General features: G+C 35.9%; 1 protein-coding gene across 6 annotated transcripts; it reads right to left on the reverse strand.

Moving 5' to 3' along the window:
- Positions 1-7,821: 7,821 nt before the first annotated feature.
- Positions 7,822-19,459, reverse strand: tcea3 (transcription elongation factor A (SII), 3). Of its 6 annotated transcripts, none has more exons than XM_081388460.1 (24): positions 19,334-19,459; positions 18,830-18,916; positions 18,075-18,137; positions 17,669-17,774; positions 17,395-17,503; positions 17,036-17,200; positions 16,857-16,955; positions 14,862-14,951; positions 14,174-14,257; positions 13,975-14,082; positions 13,762-13,869; positions 13,384-13,473; positions 13,135-13,245; positions 12,973-13,026; positions 12,492-12,551; positions 12,248-12,313; positions 12,067-12,138; positions 10,994-11,053; positions 10,513-10,670; positions 10,322-10,383; positions 10,064-10,213; positions 9,259-9,405; positions 9,046-9,117; positions 7,822-8,933 (listed from the first exon to the last, which is right to left on the reverse strand). In XM_081388460.1, exons 2-24 carry the CDS (start codon positions 18,896-18,898, stop codon positions 8,925-8,927), a joined length of 2,112 nt encoding a protein of 703 aa, XP_081244586.1. In that variant the 5' UTR covers positions 18,899-18,916; positions 19,334-19,459; the 3' UTR covers positions 7,822-8,924. The 6 variants fall into 6 exon arrangements, with proteins under 6 accessions (XP_081244586.1, XP_081244587.1, XP_081244585.1 ...); XM_081388461.1 differs by lacking the exon at positions 19,334-19,459 and adding an exon at positions 19,002-19,033; XM_081388459.1 differs by lacking the exon at positions 19,334-19,459 and having other exon boundaries at positions 18,830-19,046.
- Positions 19,460-19,701: the final 242 nt, after the last annotated feature.

The following is a 19,701-nucleotide window of genomic DNA, read 5'->3' on the forward strand; positions in this document are numbered from 1 at the left end:
TACTGTAAACATGCACTATAACTGTGATATTTACTATTAATTGTTATGTTTCCATTCCACTCTCTTAGAAACAAGGTTCAATTTGGGTTCTTATACCCATAGGGTTCTTGACTCAATTTTAAGGAACCCTTTATGTCAAACAGGTTCTATAAGGATACATGTCTTCAATGAATGCATAATGCTTTCATATTTAACATTATTTAAATGTTTCGAGTCATAATAAAGTATATTTACACGTGTTCAATTCATAACTTTTAATCAAAATCAAAATAATTACAATTTATTAAAACTATATTATATAGTTTTATATAAAGCACCTATATTTTTCTTCTATAAGCATGTTGTTCAGTTAAAGAGAGAAATACAATTTTATGGAAATCTGTTATGAAGGCCAAAAGTAATATAGTTCTTGGCCTTGCTGCTTTGAGGTGACACATTTGTCAAGATTGTGATTTTGTCGAGCACTGCTCTTGGCTTCGTTTCATGAATAACAGGGCACCATCTGGAGGCTTTGTATTTAAGTCAAGCTGTTACAGCATGTTGTTTTGGTACCTCTTAAGACATTATTGAGTTCATTCAACTTGCCAGAATTCTACAGTACATGTACTTTTATGTTAATTCTACTTCAATGCATAATACATGTCTTATTCCTCATAATAAGTGACTTACATTTACATGTGCTAGGAGGCATAATTATTAAGTTTGACCCTCAGGGTAAATTTGCAATTAGCACACATTTTGATAATGGAATCCTGTTCAAATGATTACACGATCAGTTAAATCAAAAACGATTCTTCACCATTCGTGGCTTCTAATCGCAGTGGTTATGCGGAAATGAAATTATATAACAGAGAATCAATTTCAAGCACTTGACAATATCCTCCCTGCATGGCTCTGGCTCTCTACTGTTAGAACATTGTGCTTTTTATCCAAAATTTATGATTAGCGATGTTAAAAGTTACCTTTTGTATACGCTTTGTATCACTCAGGAAACAGGATGATTTCTCTGGAGCCTGTTAAAAGAACAGATCAGACAAACAGAGATAAACAAAATAACAGAGTGCTGTTTTTATAATGAAATGTTATGCAACGCTTTCACACAGTACAGAAATCTTCCATGATTTAAAAAGACTAAATGTGCTAGAAGATTTCTTTTGAGTGAATTATCTAGTTTAGTGCCATGAGCATGTCCTAATGAGAGTGAAATTACATTTGACTTGCATGACATTAGTATAAATGAATGAATCTGTATAATGGATGTTAGACAGTGAATTTCAGAGCAACCACAAGCTTACATCTGCACTCAGTCTGTTTTGCTTCATAGGTCACCATTTTAGCTGGCCAGTAGACATTTAAACTGAGAGAGCATCTGTTGTTACAGATGGCTTGATAAATATGACTTGATGAGAGAGATTGGATCATTAACTTGCATAGACCACTCCAGTTCTTCCCAGACAAAATATTTCTGGAAGTTCTCAGTACACAGCCATAATTCTTTATTTGTTACCAGTTCTACCTGTATGTGTGATTTATGTCGGGTTTGTCCGAGACCAGATGCTAAGCTTGGCCACTAACAGATTGAAGTCTGCTTTAGCCTGACAGGTCCAAGAGCCAGATGCACACATTAAACCATCTGATCTTTAGCCAAACCGGCTATTTAGTTGTGACTGAACTGACCATATGCCATTTAGAGAAAAATGTGACCGAATATTGGCAAAATAAAATCCTGAGCCTTATTATATTTTTAAAAAATTCTATCTAAAATTGTCGACGAGAGAATGAGAAATGTTTCTTGATCTTCTGACTAACGATGTGATTTTAATATCTAGCCACAAAAATGTAAGCCTTGCCAAGAAAAAAAGATCACAGTGTGTCACCAAGAAAATGTAAAAGTTTTATTTCCAATATAACACTGTCTCTTACTTTAAGTTTTAATGAATATAAGTAACCACTAGATCAAATAATACATACAGAACAAAACAATTATATAATTAACACAATCATAGCCAATGTTGACACATGAATTAAAATAATGCATGTATGCAAATCTGAAGGAACTGTTTAATGCAGGTTCTCAACCAATTTGTAATTGCAGCTATTGCTTTGAATGTCATTTCAAGTGCCTTTGGATCAGCACTTGATAAAAATAATCTGATTATTTATTCTTTCTTTAAAATTCAGGCCTCATTAAAGCTATTTACATTTGGGCTGGATACAGGATATCAAGCACTGAGTAATACATATATACATAATGGATTTAATTTACCCATGTAGTAATATCTGCTGTTATTTTCTTTGAAGTGCGGTTAAACGGATCATGTAATGCTCAAATATTACGTATTGGATTGTTACGAAGCCTCGGTTCGCCCAAGAATCAGTGCATGATAAGATGGCTGGTTTGCTTAATTATCATTAATGTGAAGGACAGAACAGCCACGAATGCCATTAGCATCTAATCAGTGTTTCTGCCTCTTGTCATCAACAGAACTGATGAATTCAAGCCAGTGGGAGTCTAGAGTGAAACATTGCTGCTGTTTACTGGGGATGTTCATTTAAATATATTTTTTTTTTAAACCAAAAAAGAATTACACCTGTCTAACAGTTCCTTTCTTCATAGTTTTTTTCCTACAAGAACAACATCCTTGGCTAAAAGGCATATTGTCTGTTGTTAGCATTAGTTTACAAGGCTGTAATGCATGTCAAAACAAAATGTAACATACTCCCCATTTTTCCCTCTCCACTCTGTCCATTACAAGTTTTTGTTTTGTTATTGTTTCTTTCAAATTGATTTTCCTTGGAAAATAGTATACTGTAAGCAAGTCAAACAGTGTGTAAAAGTTTGATGAGTCTTTTTTTTTTTTTGAGGGGCTGGTGGATTAGATCACGGGTGACTGGTAGATTAGATTGATGAGAGTAGCCAGCGGAGCCTTCTGCCCACATATTGGAACAGATCTTCTGACAGCCATCAACACTTTGAGACTGAGAAAACTGTCTATCACCTCTCATTTTCATCCAGATCTGACCATCCAGACTATGATGAGCTTCTGCTGTAGAAATACACTAACTCTGCCTTGTCTTTCAAAGGATTTAGATCAGTAATATATACACAATACTTATGGAATATATAATATCTTTGTCATCCAACCACACACTGCCATGAGAATAGTTCTTAATAGCTCCAAGCTCCTCTCTAACTGTGCTTGCATTTCATTGTAACATCCATTGTGAGCTATTGGATTTCTGATGAATGCATATTGACCATCTATGTTTGTAATTTAAAATGTGTAATAACTTAATTTGTTTCTAGTAATAAAGTATATTTACTAGCTGTTTAATTCAAACAAATTTAATATAAAAATATTAATATATTAAAAAATGTATTAAAACAAAATCCATTAAATCAATTATCACTTTATTTCAATAGTCCAATTTAGGCATGCCAATAAGTAACTTTGCAATTACATGTCAACTAACTCCCATTAATTTGCAACTTCATGTCAACTAACTCTTAGAGTATTAGTAGACTGTTAGTTAGGGGTATACTGTAGTAGAATAAGTTGACATAGTTGCAAAGTTACTTATAATCAGTAGAATGTCTAAAGTGGACCATCAAAATAATGTGTTATTTGATGATCCCATGATAGGAACCTCTGTAGTGCATACAATGCAAACAACCTAAATAAGTGGAACTCTGTGTCACTTTAGCACTACAACTGCAAATTTCCAAACAGTTCCTAAAATTGTTATAAAAAAAAACTGAATGGTTCACTGTCTTTGAGTGTAACAGCAACTGTATATTGTTCTATTGTAATATATCTCGGTTCTAGCAATATGCATTTCATAAAGCATTCTTGGCTCTGACATATTTCTCTATTCAGGGAGAATTTGGGGGAGGGGGGAGTCAACTCATGGCCAACATCCTGGAATCATCACCATAGTGCTTTTCTTTCTTTGCATCTTTTGCACTTGTTTGCAATACAATCGTGAATCATCTTCGCAACCGTCTTCTACAGGTAACTAAATTTTGCCTTTGTAAATACATGTTGATTCTGCTGTAATACAGTTAATGCAATGACAGTTGAAAAGACGCCCATAGAGTCTGCCTGGCAACTCATTCAACAGAGATGTGAGATGTGCGTCTAGGGTAACTGGCTAAATTGTGTTTTTTAAAGTTCTTTCGAGAGCAACTTAGTTCAATTATTTGGATCCTTAAAAAGCACTCTGGCTTGTTTTGAATTTCACAGCGTCGCCTCTCTCCTGCCAGACTCGAGTATATGCCTTCACAGTCAAACTCTGACAATTTATTACAATTATTTATATATAAAAAAAAAAATTAAATCCCTTAAATGATTTTGAGTAACACAAATGTATTTATCTTCGATTTTAGATGCGTCTGGGGAAAAATAGGTTTCAATATTTTATAAAGATGAGTGGGCACTAAGAGCTATCATCAACCTCCTAAAGTCATGATGGCTGAAGTCTAATGGAACACATTAGATGTTTGATAGAATGAGTCTCAGTCCTTTGATACCTCTGCAAAAAAATGATCCAAGAAGTCCTAATGGACTCTCTCAGTAAAATGTAGTTGTCATGGGAACAGCTGACTCACTTCATCCTCAGCAAGGGGGCTAGAGTTCTACAGCTTATTGGTTGTATGTGTGCTATATACAGATTTTGTGGACATTTTTATTTTTTTAATATAGTTTGTTTATTGAAATACTCTGTCACATTTTTTTCCAAATCCAGAGGACATAGCCTAACCTATCACGTGCTGGCTGGAGCAATTGTTAACTAAGGGTATTATGACGAATTATGTAGCCTACTAAAAATGGAAACGTTTTTTCTTGGAATTGTTTGCATACAGACGGCAACTTTGTCAAAATAATCCCCATTCACACAGATCTACGAAAACGACAAAGACGCTAGCTGTATTCGGCAGTTGGTGATGTCACTTTGTAAAAAATAAAATTAAAAAAACTACACAGCCTGAACACATAATTAACTCTACTATGCATGATTCTTCACCATTTTCACAAATTTGTGTATTTTGTTGTTTACATGGAGACGATAACGGTATCGTTTTCAAAAACTTGCACTTTGAACCTTTTCAAAAGTTTTGTTTTCAGGCCCCCAAAATGCCGTTGTCGTGTAAATTTACGGCCAAAACGCATACTAAGTTTTCTATTTTTAGTAGAAAACATTGTTGTGTAAACGGCCCCTAAGATGATGATAGTTTCGTTTGTTTGAAGAAAGATAGGCTATCACAAGTTAGCGGTGTGATGACACGAGACATGAAAGTAGCGCCGGTTTCATTTAAGCGGACTGATATACAGCTTTGTCATGGACGATGGCGAAAATGAGGAAATATAGAAAAACTGGACTACGCTGACCAATCAGAATCAAGTATTCCAGAGCTGTGTAATATGAACATAATAAACATAACTCTAAAAACACGTATGGAGAAAACAAGTAATTGTCGTGAGGTGATCCTGACTAAGAAATGTCAATTTGGCTTCTTTTTTTATCTTACCGTGATGTGTTATTGTGTTCATTTGCATTTTAACCTCCTGATGCTTACAGCAATACCCATGGCTATCTAAAAATCTAAGCATCAAAATGACAAGAGGGGCTCTCTTACCTGCAGGGTATCCAATTATCTGTTCAAGCCTGAGAGAAATAACTTGTGCCTTTTAGAGAAACTGAACACTGCACAGCGCTGGCATAGTTATCCACTGCTTCATGCCATCCTCTCAGTGGCATTTCCTTTTTACCAAAGGAAATACTGTCAGAAGCGGAACATTCATTAACAGCATTTAATTCAATTCGCTTCTAATGAGGGGGCACCCTGGTAAACTGAGTAATGAAACTTGAGTGAAGATTCAGGGCTAAAAGGGACAATTTCACACAGAGTTACTCATCTCATTTCAAACGTAGTGCACTGAGGATAGCAGAGACCAGGGTACTTATTAAACCCAAAATATAGTGACAGGGGCATCATTAGCTCGGCTAGAAGTGCATCAGAAGGAAATGTCCATGAATAATGACACACAGGGCAGACTTTGACATGCCAGTGAAAGAAATTTCCCACAAGTATGGATGAGGAAAAATGGCTCTCATTCAAACTCTAGGGGTCCTCATTTATCGAAGTCATATAGGGTACAGCAATAATTTAGTTCTATTATAAAATAATAAACATTTATTTTTAGTTTTACAAATATAGGCTAGCATGTTTTAGGAATAATGTGAAAAACTGAGGCTATGGATTGCATTGTTTACTTATATTTAATTTACACGTCAACTATATGGTATAGCCAAATTAGACAATTTAACCACCTGGTGCTCTTTGGTCATTTTTTACCAAAACTTTTTTACATTTTGTGTGAATTTTTTACTTCATCGGAATGGTACGAAACTTGGTAAACTTGGCACTTGCTATGTGATCACATACACAAACAAAAGGATTAATGGACATGATTTGAAAAGGTTAAATGGTCCTGAAAAAAGTCTCCTCTAGACTCCTTTGACTCCTCGCGGTCAAAAACAACCGCATTGGAAATGAATGGGAAACAAAATTTTGGTACTGTGCCCAAACAAAATCTTACTGAAAGCTAATTTCTTTTGAGATATCAAGCTCAAATTTGGAACACAACTTGTTTAGATTCATGGCTATGAATTTCTTGCAATTTTAGATTAAAACATATTTAGGAATCATATCTACGTTCCTACTCTCACCTATGGTCATGAGCTGTAGGACAAGATCCCGGGTTCAGGCGGCCGAAATGAGCTTTCTCCGCAGGGTGGCTGGGCGATCCCTTAGAGATAGGGTGAGAAGCTCGGTCACTCGGGAGGAGCTCAGAGTAGAGCCACTGCTCCTCCACGTCGAGAGGGGCCAGCTGAGGTGGCTCGGGCATCTTTTCCGGATGCCTCCTGGTCGCCTTCCCGGGAAGGTGTTCCGGGCACGTCCCACCGGGAGGAGGCCCCGGGGAAGACCTAGGACACGCTGGAGAGACTATGTCTCCCGGCTGGCCTGGGAACGCCTCGGTGTCCCCCCGGAAGAGCTGGAGGAAGTGTCCAGTGTCCGGATAAGCGGAAGAAGATGGATGGAGATGGATGGACATATTTTGGAAAATATATATCATATAAAAATGTAAAATAGTATTGTTTGTGCATTTTTCAAAACAATAAACGTAACATTTGTATAACGTTTTTGGGGTTCACTTTTTTCACTTAATAATCGGACAAGTGTCGTCTTTAAAAAGAGACCAAACTTAAGTCTGTGCTCCAAAGCATTCAAGATTTATGACAGTTTAAGTTGGAAATGTCATTTTCATTTTCAGGTCTATGCTCAAAAATGGAATAAATGGATTATAACTACTGCATTAATATAATTTAGTGCCAAAAAATACAAAATATAGTACATTCATTTAATTAAAAAATAATAATAAAAAAATATAATAAATATATTTTTGACCGCCATGCGAAGAGCACCAGAGGGTAAATCCAGGAATCACTTGATCTGGTGTGTCCTGTATGTATTTTTGGGAATTTGACAGCATGATGTGGAGCTGGCTGTGGTGCTTTACTAAACGCTTTTGGCTGTAATGGTAAATCACTCAGCATTGCAGTTAGGGCTCTTATTTAGAGTTTGTTTGCGTTCAGGAGTGAAAGTATGGGTGTTGTCTACATGTGTGGTATTTCCTGCTTTCACAGGACTGGCAGGTTGATAAGCGTTCCAAGCATATTTGATGAGCTTTGGACAACCATGGCTGTGCCTGAATGGTATTAGGTCTTTTTAAGCCTGCAAAAAATACTACAAAAAATATCAATTCAACATAATTTATTCAAATCAATATTACAATTATTGCTTTAGTTTTTGCGATTTTTCTCTACAATATTTTATGCATCACCAAAATTTAAAACAAAATGTTTAGATCCATTTAAAAAGCATTTTTGTGTTGTACTGTATAGATAGATTAGGTTTCTCTTCATTAATTAAATAAAAAATTTGTTAACACATAAGTCTGACCCCAATAGGATTCTGTGTAATAAACCAATTAATCAAGTAAAAAAAAAAAAATAACACTGACATTTCATAAAACAGTATAAAAGTGTAGAATTTGATCAGATTTACATCTCCCAAGTTATAAATGTTCACTTTAATTATGAATATACAGAACACACTCTTTGCTATGTGTACTTCTGTAAAAGTTAAATAATTAATTTACATATTATAAATTCAGGACCATTTGCTGGTAGAATAAACCATTATATTACTTTCTCTTCCAAATTAAAAAAAAAGATGAGGAATCCTACATGGCAGTGGCGAGGCTACATAAGGGCCAGGGTTAGTGGATTCTAACTTAAACACCTCTGATTGGCCATTGCGTTCAAGAAATCAACAGATATGTCTGTGATTGGCTGCATTACTCAACGATGTAAAAAAACATTGTAAATAGAAACCTTCGACACTCTTCAGAGCACAAACACAGATACGCACTGGATCGTTTGCCAAATCACCAATATGCTATTATTACAGAGAAAACTGATCGTAGAACAGCAGTTATGGACAGCTTTTCCCTCTAAAAGCAATCAGAAGCAGCAGAAGTCAGTGGTTTGAGTGAGAAAATTCCCTCAGCCAGGGGAAGGGTAAGCCTTGCCCAGCCTTAAACACACTCTGTCTATGATTATTTATCTTCATTTACTGTTCTAATTCTGTTCACTGGATATTTTATTTATGATTAGTTATGATTTTGTTCTTTTCATGAAACAATTGGCTGACAATAAATCACATTTAACTAAATTTAACTGTCAAACTATTTTTAAAATGGATGTAATTTGAGAGTAGGGATTGGTCCACCCTCACTTTTAAATTTCTGGCCTCGCCACTGCTGCATGGTCAATGTTGTTGGACTCCTGGCTTCAAGTTAGCAGAACTAGAAAAAAAAATATTGAAAGACACTTGTTACTTACATTGTTCTACTGGACGTAAGATGATTGGTTTATAAAAAAATATAAAATACATAAGCCAAAACATATTTTTCTGACCTTCCAGCGATTACCACATTCATTGCACAGCACAAAGGTGGTCATTGGTTCATCAGCACTCCGAGTTTGCACCTGTGAAGGTTCAAAACATTACTCAGTATATATTTATTTTCGCAACAAATGAAAGAACTTTGTATACTAGGATCATATGCACTATAAATATCTACAGCTAAAAATCCAGTAATATTAGAAAATGCGGTTTCATCGATGTACCTGGTTGTAGGTGCAGTTTTTCTTCCTGCACTTGCCACACTGCAGCAGGTCAGTTGTGGTTCCTCCAGTCTTTGCCATCTGATGTTCTCGGATGGCCTCCTGGGTCAACACGTTCCTCAACTGTTTCAGTTCATCACTAGCCATTTCCTACAGCAGCAAGAACATAGTGTTCATTTATAGACAGCAGATTGGCTTCTGATATACTGTATCATCTTTCTGGGTAGAAGATATTTGTTTGACAACAGTTAATTTCAAAGGCTAAGCTTTACAACATTGCACTGCAAACAAATTTTCCAGTTAAAAATCTAACATCTAATATCTAATAATGTAATTCTTGTTTGAAACATAACTATCAGAACATTTTGGGCAAATGCGGTAAGAAAAATGTACTTTTACAAGGAATTAATACATTTAATCAGTAAGAACGCATTAAATTGATCAAATCACGATAAATGCTGTTCTTTTGAACCTTCTATTCGCCCTGAAAAAACATGACAGTTTCCACAAAAATATAAAGCAGCACAACTGCTTTCAACATTGATGATAAAAAAGAAATCTTGAGCACCAAATCAGAAGTAATTTCTGAAGGATCATGTGACACTGAAGAGTTGAGTTGCTGAAAATTCAGCTTTGTCATCACAGGAATAAATTACATTTTAAAATATATTCAAAAATCATTTTTTTAAATGCATTTTCAAATAAAATGCAGCATTGGTGAGACTTATATATTAACTTATGTTTATTATTTTGTTATTTATTATTTATAAATTGAAATGATTTAAGAAGTCCAAAATGTGCAAACTACCTCAGCAGTCATGGTGGCCATGCGGCTCAACTCGATGGCTCCAGCTAAGACATTTTTACGCAGATTGGGATTTTTGGGATCCTTCAGGTTACTTATGCGGCTGCGGACTCTGTTCTTGTATTTCATGTCTGTGGCTCTTATCTCCTGGTAGATATGTAGGCAGAGGAGGACAGTTAAGGATATCTACTTTTGAATTTTAAGCAACGAGGATTCTACACTCATTTTAAAAGCAATTGTCAAACAATAATGTCCACTAAGGATATAATCCTCGATTTCCGCTGCCATGCCTTCACAGTTTGCCCCATAGTCTTTGTAGTCATCTAATAGGAAAGAAAAGCATATTGTGAGCATCATCTCCACAATAATGAGTATCAAAACGAATAATAATGTCAGTATGTCTGTGATATATGTCAGACTCTGTGTGGGTGTCAAGTGTTTGTTTTGCGTACCATCTGTACGTAGTGCGGCGGTCAGCATTTCAATGCATTTGTCCCTGATGGAATCCCCGGTTAGCAGACGAGGAGATAAAGGACCCACACTGGAGCTAAGTGGAGAGAGGGGGCTTGTGGGTGTTGTGGGCGTCTTTGGGGTCTCTGGTTTACTCTTGCTGTATGGGAAAAACAAAAAGCAGGCGTCTTTAGTTCTCTAATGACCACGTGACAATTATTTAAAGATAGAATGTTCCAACATTCCAACAGAACCATTGATCACTGCTGTCTGTGAACATTATTTTCATAATTTGTTAGTCATGATTTGAATGACTTTGGGATTTTGTGTTGTATTATAACTGGAATATGAAGCAGGCAGAATTCTAAGTATATATGAGCCAAAAGCATGAGAGTGAGAACAAATTGCCACAATAGCACCATATGGCATGCTGGTCACATCTAAATGAGTAAATAATAATAAAAAGTAAAGTATAATTCTTGCCTTTCACTAGATTTCTTGGCCTGAGGTGAGTTGCCAGACCTTGAGTTAGTAGAATCTCTCCTGGAGAAATAACACATGAGAGTTTATAGTACGCATTCTGTGTTGAACATGAAATTCATGCATTTATCTTTGTAAAGGATCAGTAGGTTTGAATTAGGGATGTGCGAGACTAGTCAACTAAATGATATTGCTGCTAGTCGACATTGGAAATACTAGTCGTTTACATACTTTTTTTATTTATTTTATTTTAGCTTTATTTATTTCTACAAAGGCTACATTCAAATTACTCGCATTAGTGTTACATTTTAAAAACACTTTTTTTTTGAAAAGTGTACATCCTAAGCGGATAACAAAATCATATTTTATCTCAGAGCTTTCATTCATTCACTTTTTTAAACGTCCACTCGGAAGATGAGCAAGGTGATTCAAGGAGTATTTTGACTTAGAATAAAAAACGGAACAGTTTTGTGTAGGCTATTTCATTTAACAATTAAGCTTGCTTACAGGCTTGTTTTACTACAGGTTATGAGGGTCTATATACTGGTATGAAATTTGATTCCAATATAAAGGAGAAACATTATAAATTAAACTTAGGCTACTTAACAACAACAGATCCTATATCAATATCCTAACAAACGGAATCCCTCTATAGTTGACAAACAACAATACCTTGTTACTTATGTTAACTAACATCTATTTGAGGAATTCTGTTTATAATAGGCTATTAAGTTTGTATTTATTGGTCCTCCACTGCCTGTTGATTCAGAAGATTTTAATAAATATGTCAATATTGGCTAACATTAAACACTTATGTTTAGTGTACAATGATCCAAATGCAAGGCAAGCACATCGCATATATATGACCTTTTTTTCCAGCAGCATTCAGTATGGGATTTGACTCAAAGATTATATAGGTTATTTCAAATTGATATTCATATAGACTGGGATTTTTTTCTTCTGGGGGTTTGTTAGACTAGTTGGTTAAAAAAATTTCCTTTTAAACGTTAATGAAATTGGAACACATCCCTATTTTGGATACTTCAATATTTCACTGCAAGACTATAACATGTTACCTCTCCAATTTAGTTTCACTTGATTGTCGTTTCAAAAGGTGATGGCTTGACTTGGAGTCGGTAGAGTCCTTACTGCAGTAAAAGAGCAAAACACAAATGCCTGATTGTCAGTAACCATTTTATTTGGCTTTTTATTTGATTTCTATGTTGTTGTTGTTTTTTCAGTAATGCATGAGCAGACCTGTCTCTCCGTCCTTCCATGCTCGGCTTTCTAGGAGGGAGCTTTTTGGAATCTGTGGAGTCCTTTCTAGGAATAAAAGCAGAGTAGGGAATTTTGGTGTCAAATTATATTGTTTTAATGAACATAAAGAATCCACAAGTCTTGCAAATTGCCACCATCCTCAAACTCCCAAGACAAAGTAACAACAATGCATGCACTTCTGCTGCCCTCTGCCTACATTCAGTTGCAAAACATCAATTCAAACCTCTCAATCTTGAGCTTCATTGACGGTCTTTTAAGTGGTTTACTCTCTCTTGTGTCTTTTCTGAGAAAAAGAAAATCATCTCAGCACTTTGGGATGGTGGAAATTATTATCACCACAAGCCATGAAAAGACTTCATCCAAATTGAATGAAGGAGTTCACTCAAAAATGTAAATTCTGTCATTATTCTGTCATTCTAGTCATTCCAAACCTGTATGGCTTTCTTTGAGTATGTAGCACACAAGTCATTTGGATTACTTTTATGCAGCATGAAAGCAGTGTCCAAGATTTTCCTTTTGTGTTCCACAGAAGAAAGTAAGTCATACAGGTTTGAAACAACATGAGGTTAAATGATGCCTTTTTGGGAGAACCACCCCTTTAAATTAATAACACCAATGGTTTAGTGATACACTGTGCAACTTATAAGTATAATTTCACTCAACAATGGTGTTGTTCAAGGGTTAGTATTCATCATGTTTCAGACCTATCTTTCTCATTGTGTTCAGACATCCGTCGCTTCGGGTCTGATGTGTCTTTTCTATAGTAAAACAGTTGTAGTTATTCTTCAGATGGTGAAGTAATTAAGTAAAAACACAGGCACACAGCTATTCATGTCAACATGCTTTTCATTTCCTCTGTCCCTAACCTTTCTTTCTCTTTGTCTTTATTTGTGTCTAACGCGGGACGTTTTGTAGGTGTAGGTTGAAGATGGAGAGGAACAGGAGGGAGAGGAGCACTGGGATCCGCTGTTTCTTTTCTAAGCAAAGAAAGTCACTGATTATTTATGAGACAAACAACACTGCGCTTTGTTAGAACACTTTTACGCTAAAAAAAAATGTTGCAAGCGACTGAAAGTACTTTGTTTACTCAAAAAGACAACACGCCAAGCCCTAACCTTTCTTTCTTCATCTCTCGTTTCTGAGGAGGATGTAGATTGAAAGGTAAAGGAGGAAGAGGGGCATTCGGATCAATTGCTTTCTTTGCCCTAGGCAACAAATATACAATTCCAATGTGGCATTAAAATGAGAACAAGGGGAAAAACTTGCACTTGTGGCGATACTAGGTCATTTAGTGAACTAGAAATTATAATTTACAATTTTCTACCAATTGAATACTGGATCATTAAAAGCCACTCCCACTATTTTATTAAATAAAACAAACAAAAACCAAACTAAAGCAAAAATATTATATAATATTGTGCTCTTGTCTTCTAAAAAAAAACCCTCTTTATCAAAAAAGAGGGCCATGAACTTAAACTAAAAGGTGTTCAGACCTTTCTCTGGGCTCCTCTAGTGATGGATGTTTGGGAGGAGGAGGAGGAGGAAGAGGAGGTAGAGAAAGGATAGAAGCAGGAGGAGGTAAAGTTTCAGAAGGATCTCTCCTGTGAAAATAGATATTCAGTGGTGACCCCCTATGTTGGATATTTACTACATTTTTAATAAATAATACAAATTATGAACACATTCTCCTGAGAGCAATCCCTGACCTTTCTTTCTTCACCTCTGATGAGCGCTTAGGGATAGGAATAGGAGGAGGAGGAAGTGGAGGATGAGAGTGATTATGAAGAGGAAAAAGAAATTCATGTGTGTCTCTCCTGCAAAAAAAAAAAGCCAGCCTCATTGCAGTGTTGATTCAACATGAAAGCAGATATTTTCACTGCATGCACTTCTAACACAATGTCTAACCGTTCTTTCTTTCCATCTGAGAAGGGACGTTTAGTAGAATGAGACTTAAGAGGAAGAGACTGTGAGGAACCCAGAGTGTCTTTTCTGTGCAAGAAACGTAAACATCCAAATTCAGCATCTGAACTCCACATATACTACCATTCAAAAATTTGGGGTCATTAAGATTTTTTAATGTTTTTGTATATTTAAAAAATGGGATTTATTCCTGTGATGGCAAAGCTGAATTTTTAGCATCATTACTACAGTCTTCAGTGGCACATGATCCTTCAGAAATCATTCTAATATACTGATTTGCTGCTCAAGAGACATTTCTCATTACTATCAATGTTGAAAACAGTGGTGCTGCTTAATATTTGTTGTGGGCACTTTTTATTGAGGATTCCTTGATGAATAGAAAGTTCAAAAGAACAACATTTATTTGAAACAAATCTTTTGTAATATTACAGATGTATTTACTGTCACTTTTGATCAAATTTATATTTCCATGCTGAATTAAAGTATTCATTTAAAAAAAAGATTTTGACTGAACCCAAACTTTTGAAATGTAGTGTATTTTTGTTTTTGCTGTATCAGCTATCACTGTAGATAGCCTTATGACTAATAGACTGCATCAGAAAATAAAACTTGTCACACTATAATGGCGTATTCTTAACTAACACATGTCCAAACACAAGCATAAAGCTCTGACCTCTCTTTCTTTACATCTACTGATGAGCGTCTTAGAGGAGGGTGAGAAATGATTGAAGCAGGAGGGAAAAAATCAACGGGAGCATCTTTCCTAAACAAAAGTAAAAATTCATCTTACATTGCAACTCTGCTTGCCCAGCATACAAGTGGGAAAAGTAAAACAAAATTATGTCAACAGGATTGTGCACCACTCAGATTTGAGAATATTTTAAGGATATTCCTGAATTGTAATTGAGGTAGCAAACAGGATGTACAATTTTAATTTAATGATTATATAAATGATTATTAAACTATAACATGTTGGACATTTTGTTGTGCTGTTGAGAAAAAAAAAGTTCACTTTATTGTTTTGATGTTTGAGTATTTAAAGGGTTACTTCAGGATTTAGCATTAAGCTTTGTATTAGTAGAAAACCTGTAGTATTTTCGAATTACCATGCTTTCCCCCCTCATATCCCCCTGAGACGAGAGATTTATGTATTTTTTGTCTGGAAAAAATCCTCCGATGACGCAAAAATCGTCATTTTGCGTCATCGGAGGATTTTCTGGCCAGAGGCTAAAGACTACAGCCAGTAGATGGCGTTGTTCCGCATGTTTTCAACCCGCCCATAGAGGGTGGGATCTCACTCACAGAATGTACACAGTATCAGCCGTCTTTCTTTGGAAGCTAAGCTAGCATGCTCTTGTTCTGTGGAGAAAGCTGAATAATAGGAGAAAGCTGAGTAAGTAGGGGTTACCATCCTCCTTTTCCCGGACTTGTCCGGCGGGCGAGACTGTTAAAAATGTCCGGGATTCGGCTTTTGCTTTCTGCGGTCGCCATTCATTGTTTACATGCTCACCTCTCGTTTCAATCTAACTGAATTAATTCCGATCGGTGAATCTGACTGTAGTGTTTACATGAACGCTAAAAAAGTGATCGGTTGATGTGCGTTTTAACATTGCTAAGAAAATTCCCGCTCCTCCGTGAGAGATGCGAGACCCGGCGCGTCTCAGTAATGAAGCCACCGGCCTCGCGCCGTTCTCCCGCGGCCGTCAGCCTCGTCCTGCTCGCCACAGTAAACATGATGAATGGCGACTGTAGAACGCAAAAGCCGAATCCCGGACATTTTGGGTCTCTAAATCCCTGGCAAACTCATCACTTACTTAGGCTAGCCTTGTTGTTTTCAACTGTGCTCTCTAACCGGTAGGCGTGGCCTCCTAAGGCAGCGAAGCAAGTGCATTCTGGGAGTTGTTGTCTTTCATCCACATAAGCCAAAAATACATTTTCTGGCTTTTCTCAGTCTAGAAAGCTCCAAATTAAAAAATTTCTCCACATTTCTTCTACTTAAATGACCTATTTTAAATACACATTCATCTTCCCAGAGGTGAAGTATCCCTTTAACTTTAAGTTTATCTGATTAATGTAATATATATATATATATATATATATATATATATATATATATATATATATATATATATATATATACACACACATATATATATATACACATATATATATATATACACACACACATATATATACACATGTATATATACACATATACATACATTATATATATATATATATATATATATATATATATATATATATATATATATATTAGAAATCTGGAGGGGAAACAGGCATAATTATGTAAATAACTATGACTATGTAAATAAATTCAGTAAATTCCACTTTCTGTCCAATTCAAACTGAATTCAACATCCTTTTGGACATTAATTGGAAGTCAATTCTTAAATTCAGATTTTTTGCTTAACATTATCACCAGAAAAACTACAATGTTAACGTTCAGAAGAAAATGCCATTCATGCAATTGCCATGACCTTGTTAGTTTGTGACATTTTAAACTTTCCTAGATAATCAGAAATGAGTTTGAAATGCTGATACTTTCACCGTAATAATATGGCTTCGTGTTTTGTTTTGTTTTTTATGTAGTACAAGTGGTTCCTCCTAATCACAGTCACATGCTTCAACCGCATGCACAAGCCCTAACCTCTCCCTCTTCACTTCCCCAGATGGAGGAGGACACTTTGGGGGCTGAGATGAATGCGTCTTTCCGGAGGGAAGATGATCGCTGTTCAATGCATCTTTCCTAAACAGAATACACGTAAAAATCTAATGGCACAGTTTGGAATGAGCAGAGGGGCTTTACACAGCAGTAGGGCTTCTCACCTCTCTAGCTCCTTTTTATTGTTAATAGATTGTTTCTCTTTTTTCAGGTCACTTTCTTGTTTTCTGTTCCTGAGCTCTGCATCTCGTTTCTCTCTTCTGTGTTTTTCATTGAGTTTCTTGTTGGAGTCTAAGTCTGGTTTAATTTCCGTTGTCGATCTCCGTGGACTGACGAGATAAACAGGTTATACTTCATAACGCAAACCACTTTGCTAGCTTCAACCTCTGAGTAAATCAATGTTAGTAACAAAATAGGCCACTCTCGTGTATGCTTTTAGGAAGAGGTTCCTAAAGCTTTCAATTACACTGTACAAAAAAGTCTGTAATACTTCCATGTTTTACCCTGTTATTAGCAAACATACCTGGACTCTCTCTCAGGAGGAGTCCTGTTGGGTGACCCTGATGCCTTGCTTGGATGATTGCCATTCTTCATCTCATTTGTCTTCTCAGACTTTTGGTTTTGAGCTGATTCTGACAAAGACAAAAGGCGTATGACTTAAAATATTAAGCCAGACTATATTATACTGCATATATGAATAACATAAATGTATTATGAACCTTTTTTAAATGGGATTTGGAGTAAATTTGATCTGTATCTGATTTTAATATTTTTTTTCATTCAAATATTACCCTTACCTAAAAGCTTCTTCCAGTTTTTGATAAGAATCTTTGCCAAGTTGATAACATCCTCATCTGTGCAATGTTTCCTTATTCCGTTCACAGACATGCCAATTCTTGTATCCTGGAACAAAGTAAATATTAAATGTTAGACAAACAATGATGACATTAAAAAGAACAGCTGCATTTATGCACCGATCTATCTGATGTATCATATCTGTTTTATCAGTCTCTCACGACACATCATTTTAAAAATTAATTTATGAATCTCTCCATATTACTCAAACATTGATATTTTATTTGCATTGTCCATTTTGATTGCATTGTGTGTGTATATGGCTCTTTGTGATACCTTTGATTTGCAGCTATATTTTCCTACAGGGATCGATAACGTATGTCGATACAATTGATCCAGTAGACATACCTGAAGAAGCTTCAGTGTCATGTTGAAATTTTTCAATTCTCTCAGAAGATCTAGAGCTCCGTCCTACACAGAAAGGGAGATTAACAATTATTTAATTACTGTTGTTATGATTTTTCTTAATATTTTCATGTATTTAAATTATTTTGTATGGTAACAACACATCACTGTTACTTTTACTGTTCTCAGACATTTGGTCTGCAACACTATATTTAAAAAAAAAAAATCATACTGGTTTGAAACAACATGAGGGTGGGTAAATTATGGCAGAAGTTTCATTTTCATTTTTGGGCGAATATCCCTTTAAATTCTGTGCTCATGCGCGTAAAACTATTCAAGTCGGCCAAAACACACACCCCCTCGACCTTGTGCCATTTACTACGAGGAATTCAATACATACTGTTAAGTATTAACAAAAACCTGCATACAGCGTCAACTAAACTGTCTATAATGGCGCACTTTTGTCTTCGTTCTTGTTGCTGCCCTGAATAAATCTAAAGTAAATCTGCTCAATCCTCAGCCAACACCTGTTGTCACTCGCATATGCGTCTCTGTAGTCCTATTACACACACGCATTATGTCTCTCTCACTAGCAACCAAATTAAACAACGCTTGTGCACGCCTGTATCTTAATTAAGCAGAATTAAAACAGCGCAAACACACATGCAAAACAGTTTAAACTAGTTATTCGTAAGCAGCATGCGCAGAGATCGCACAAACAAACAGCGTGAAGCGTTGCGTCAAAATTAGGATCTCACCATGTTATTTCTAGACACCATCTTGTCTAGTTTTTTAGCAATCCGCAACAGGTCCTCCTCTCGTGACATTGTGTGCGCATTAATACGCTGTAAGTGAAAATGAGATGTGTTTAATACGTTATGTCATATAAATCTTATTAATTCAGCGAAATGTACGAAGTTTTGTTCCCACGCATAAGTTGCTCCTGCACGGTCAGTTGAGTCGGGGGGCGGGGCCTTCGGGACAGTCGGAGTTGTCAATCAATTTCATTTGGATTTATGACAATTCCTAAATATAGATGTTACCAGGGAGCGCTAAAAGTTCTCTTTGATTGTAAGGAGGGACACACCATGAACTTTGTAACTTGGGTCTATTGTATTTTATGTCTGTTTTTGAATATATAAATAGGGCTATTTTTTTCTTCGATTAAAGGGATACCCAGCTAACACAGTACGTTGTGACGACGTCGTCAGTTAGTTAGAACTATAGTTCACCTAAAAACCAAAATTCTGTCATTTACTCACCCTCAAGTTGTTTCAAACCTGTATAAATGTCTTTCTTCTGCTGAACACAAAATAAGATATTGACTTCCATGGCATTTTTTTCCATACTAACTTGTAGGCTGTTATTTAAATGTTCACTGAGTAACTCAAATTTCACTCACGTATGTCTGGACATTTGCAAGCAAACCTCAAAAGCATCAGACCGTGTGTGGTAAATAAGGGGCAAGTTCTGAGGCATTTGATTCAATAGACTACGCAGTACGCAATAAAAACTCGACAGGTTTTACAGTTAAGCAGCAGATGGCAACACTGTGTCATATATTAATGTCCTCTGAACGGTTGCATCTGCTGTGGAAGAGCAGTGCAACTAACTGCAAATATAAATGATT

The sequence above is a fragment of the Scardinius erythrophthalmus genome (genome assembly GCF_964197995.2).
Source record: "Scardinius erythrophthalmus genome assembly, chromosome: 16".
Classification (NCBI taxonomy): Eukaryota; Metazoa; Chordata; class Actinopteri; order Cypriniformes; family Leuciscidae; genus Scardinius; species Scardinius erythrophthalmus.

Bases quoted from the DNA above. Each gene is read 5' to 3' on its own strand.
- tcea3 (XM_081388460.1), bottom strand. From the start codon at position 18,898: ATGTCACGAGAGGAGGACCTGTTGCGGATTGCTAAAAAACTAGACAAG. The intron at 18,138-18,829 runs GTGAGATCCTAA...CTTTCTGTGTAG, and splicing joins TGGTGTCTAGAAATAACATG to GACGGAGCTCTAGATCTTCT. The intron at 12,139-12,247 runs GTCTGCTCATGC...CTTTTACTGCAG, and splicing joins ATGGAAGGACGGAGAGACAG to TAAGGACTCTACCGACTCCA.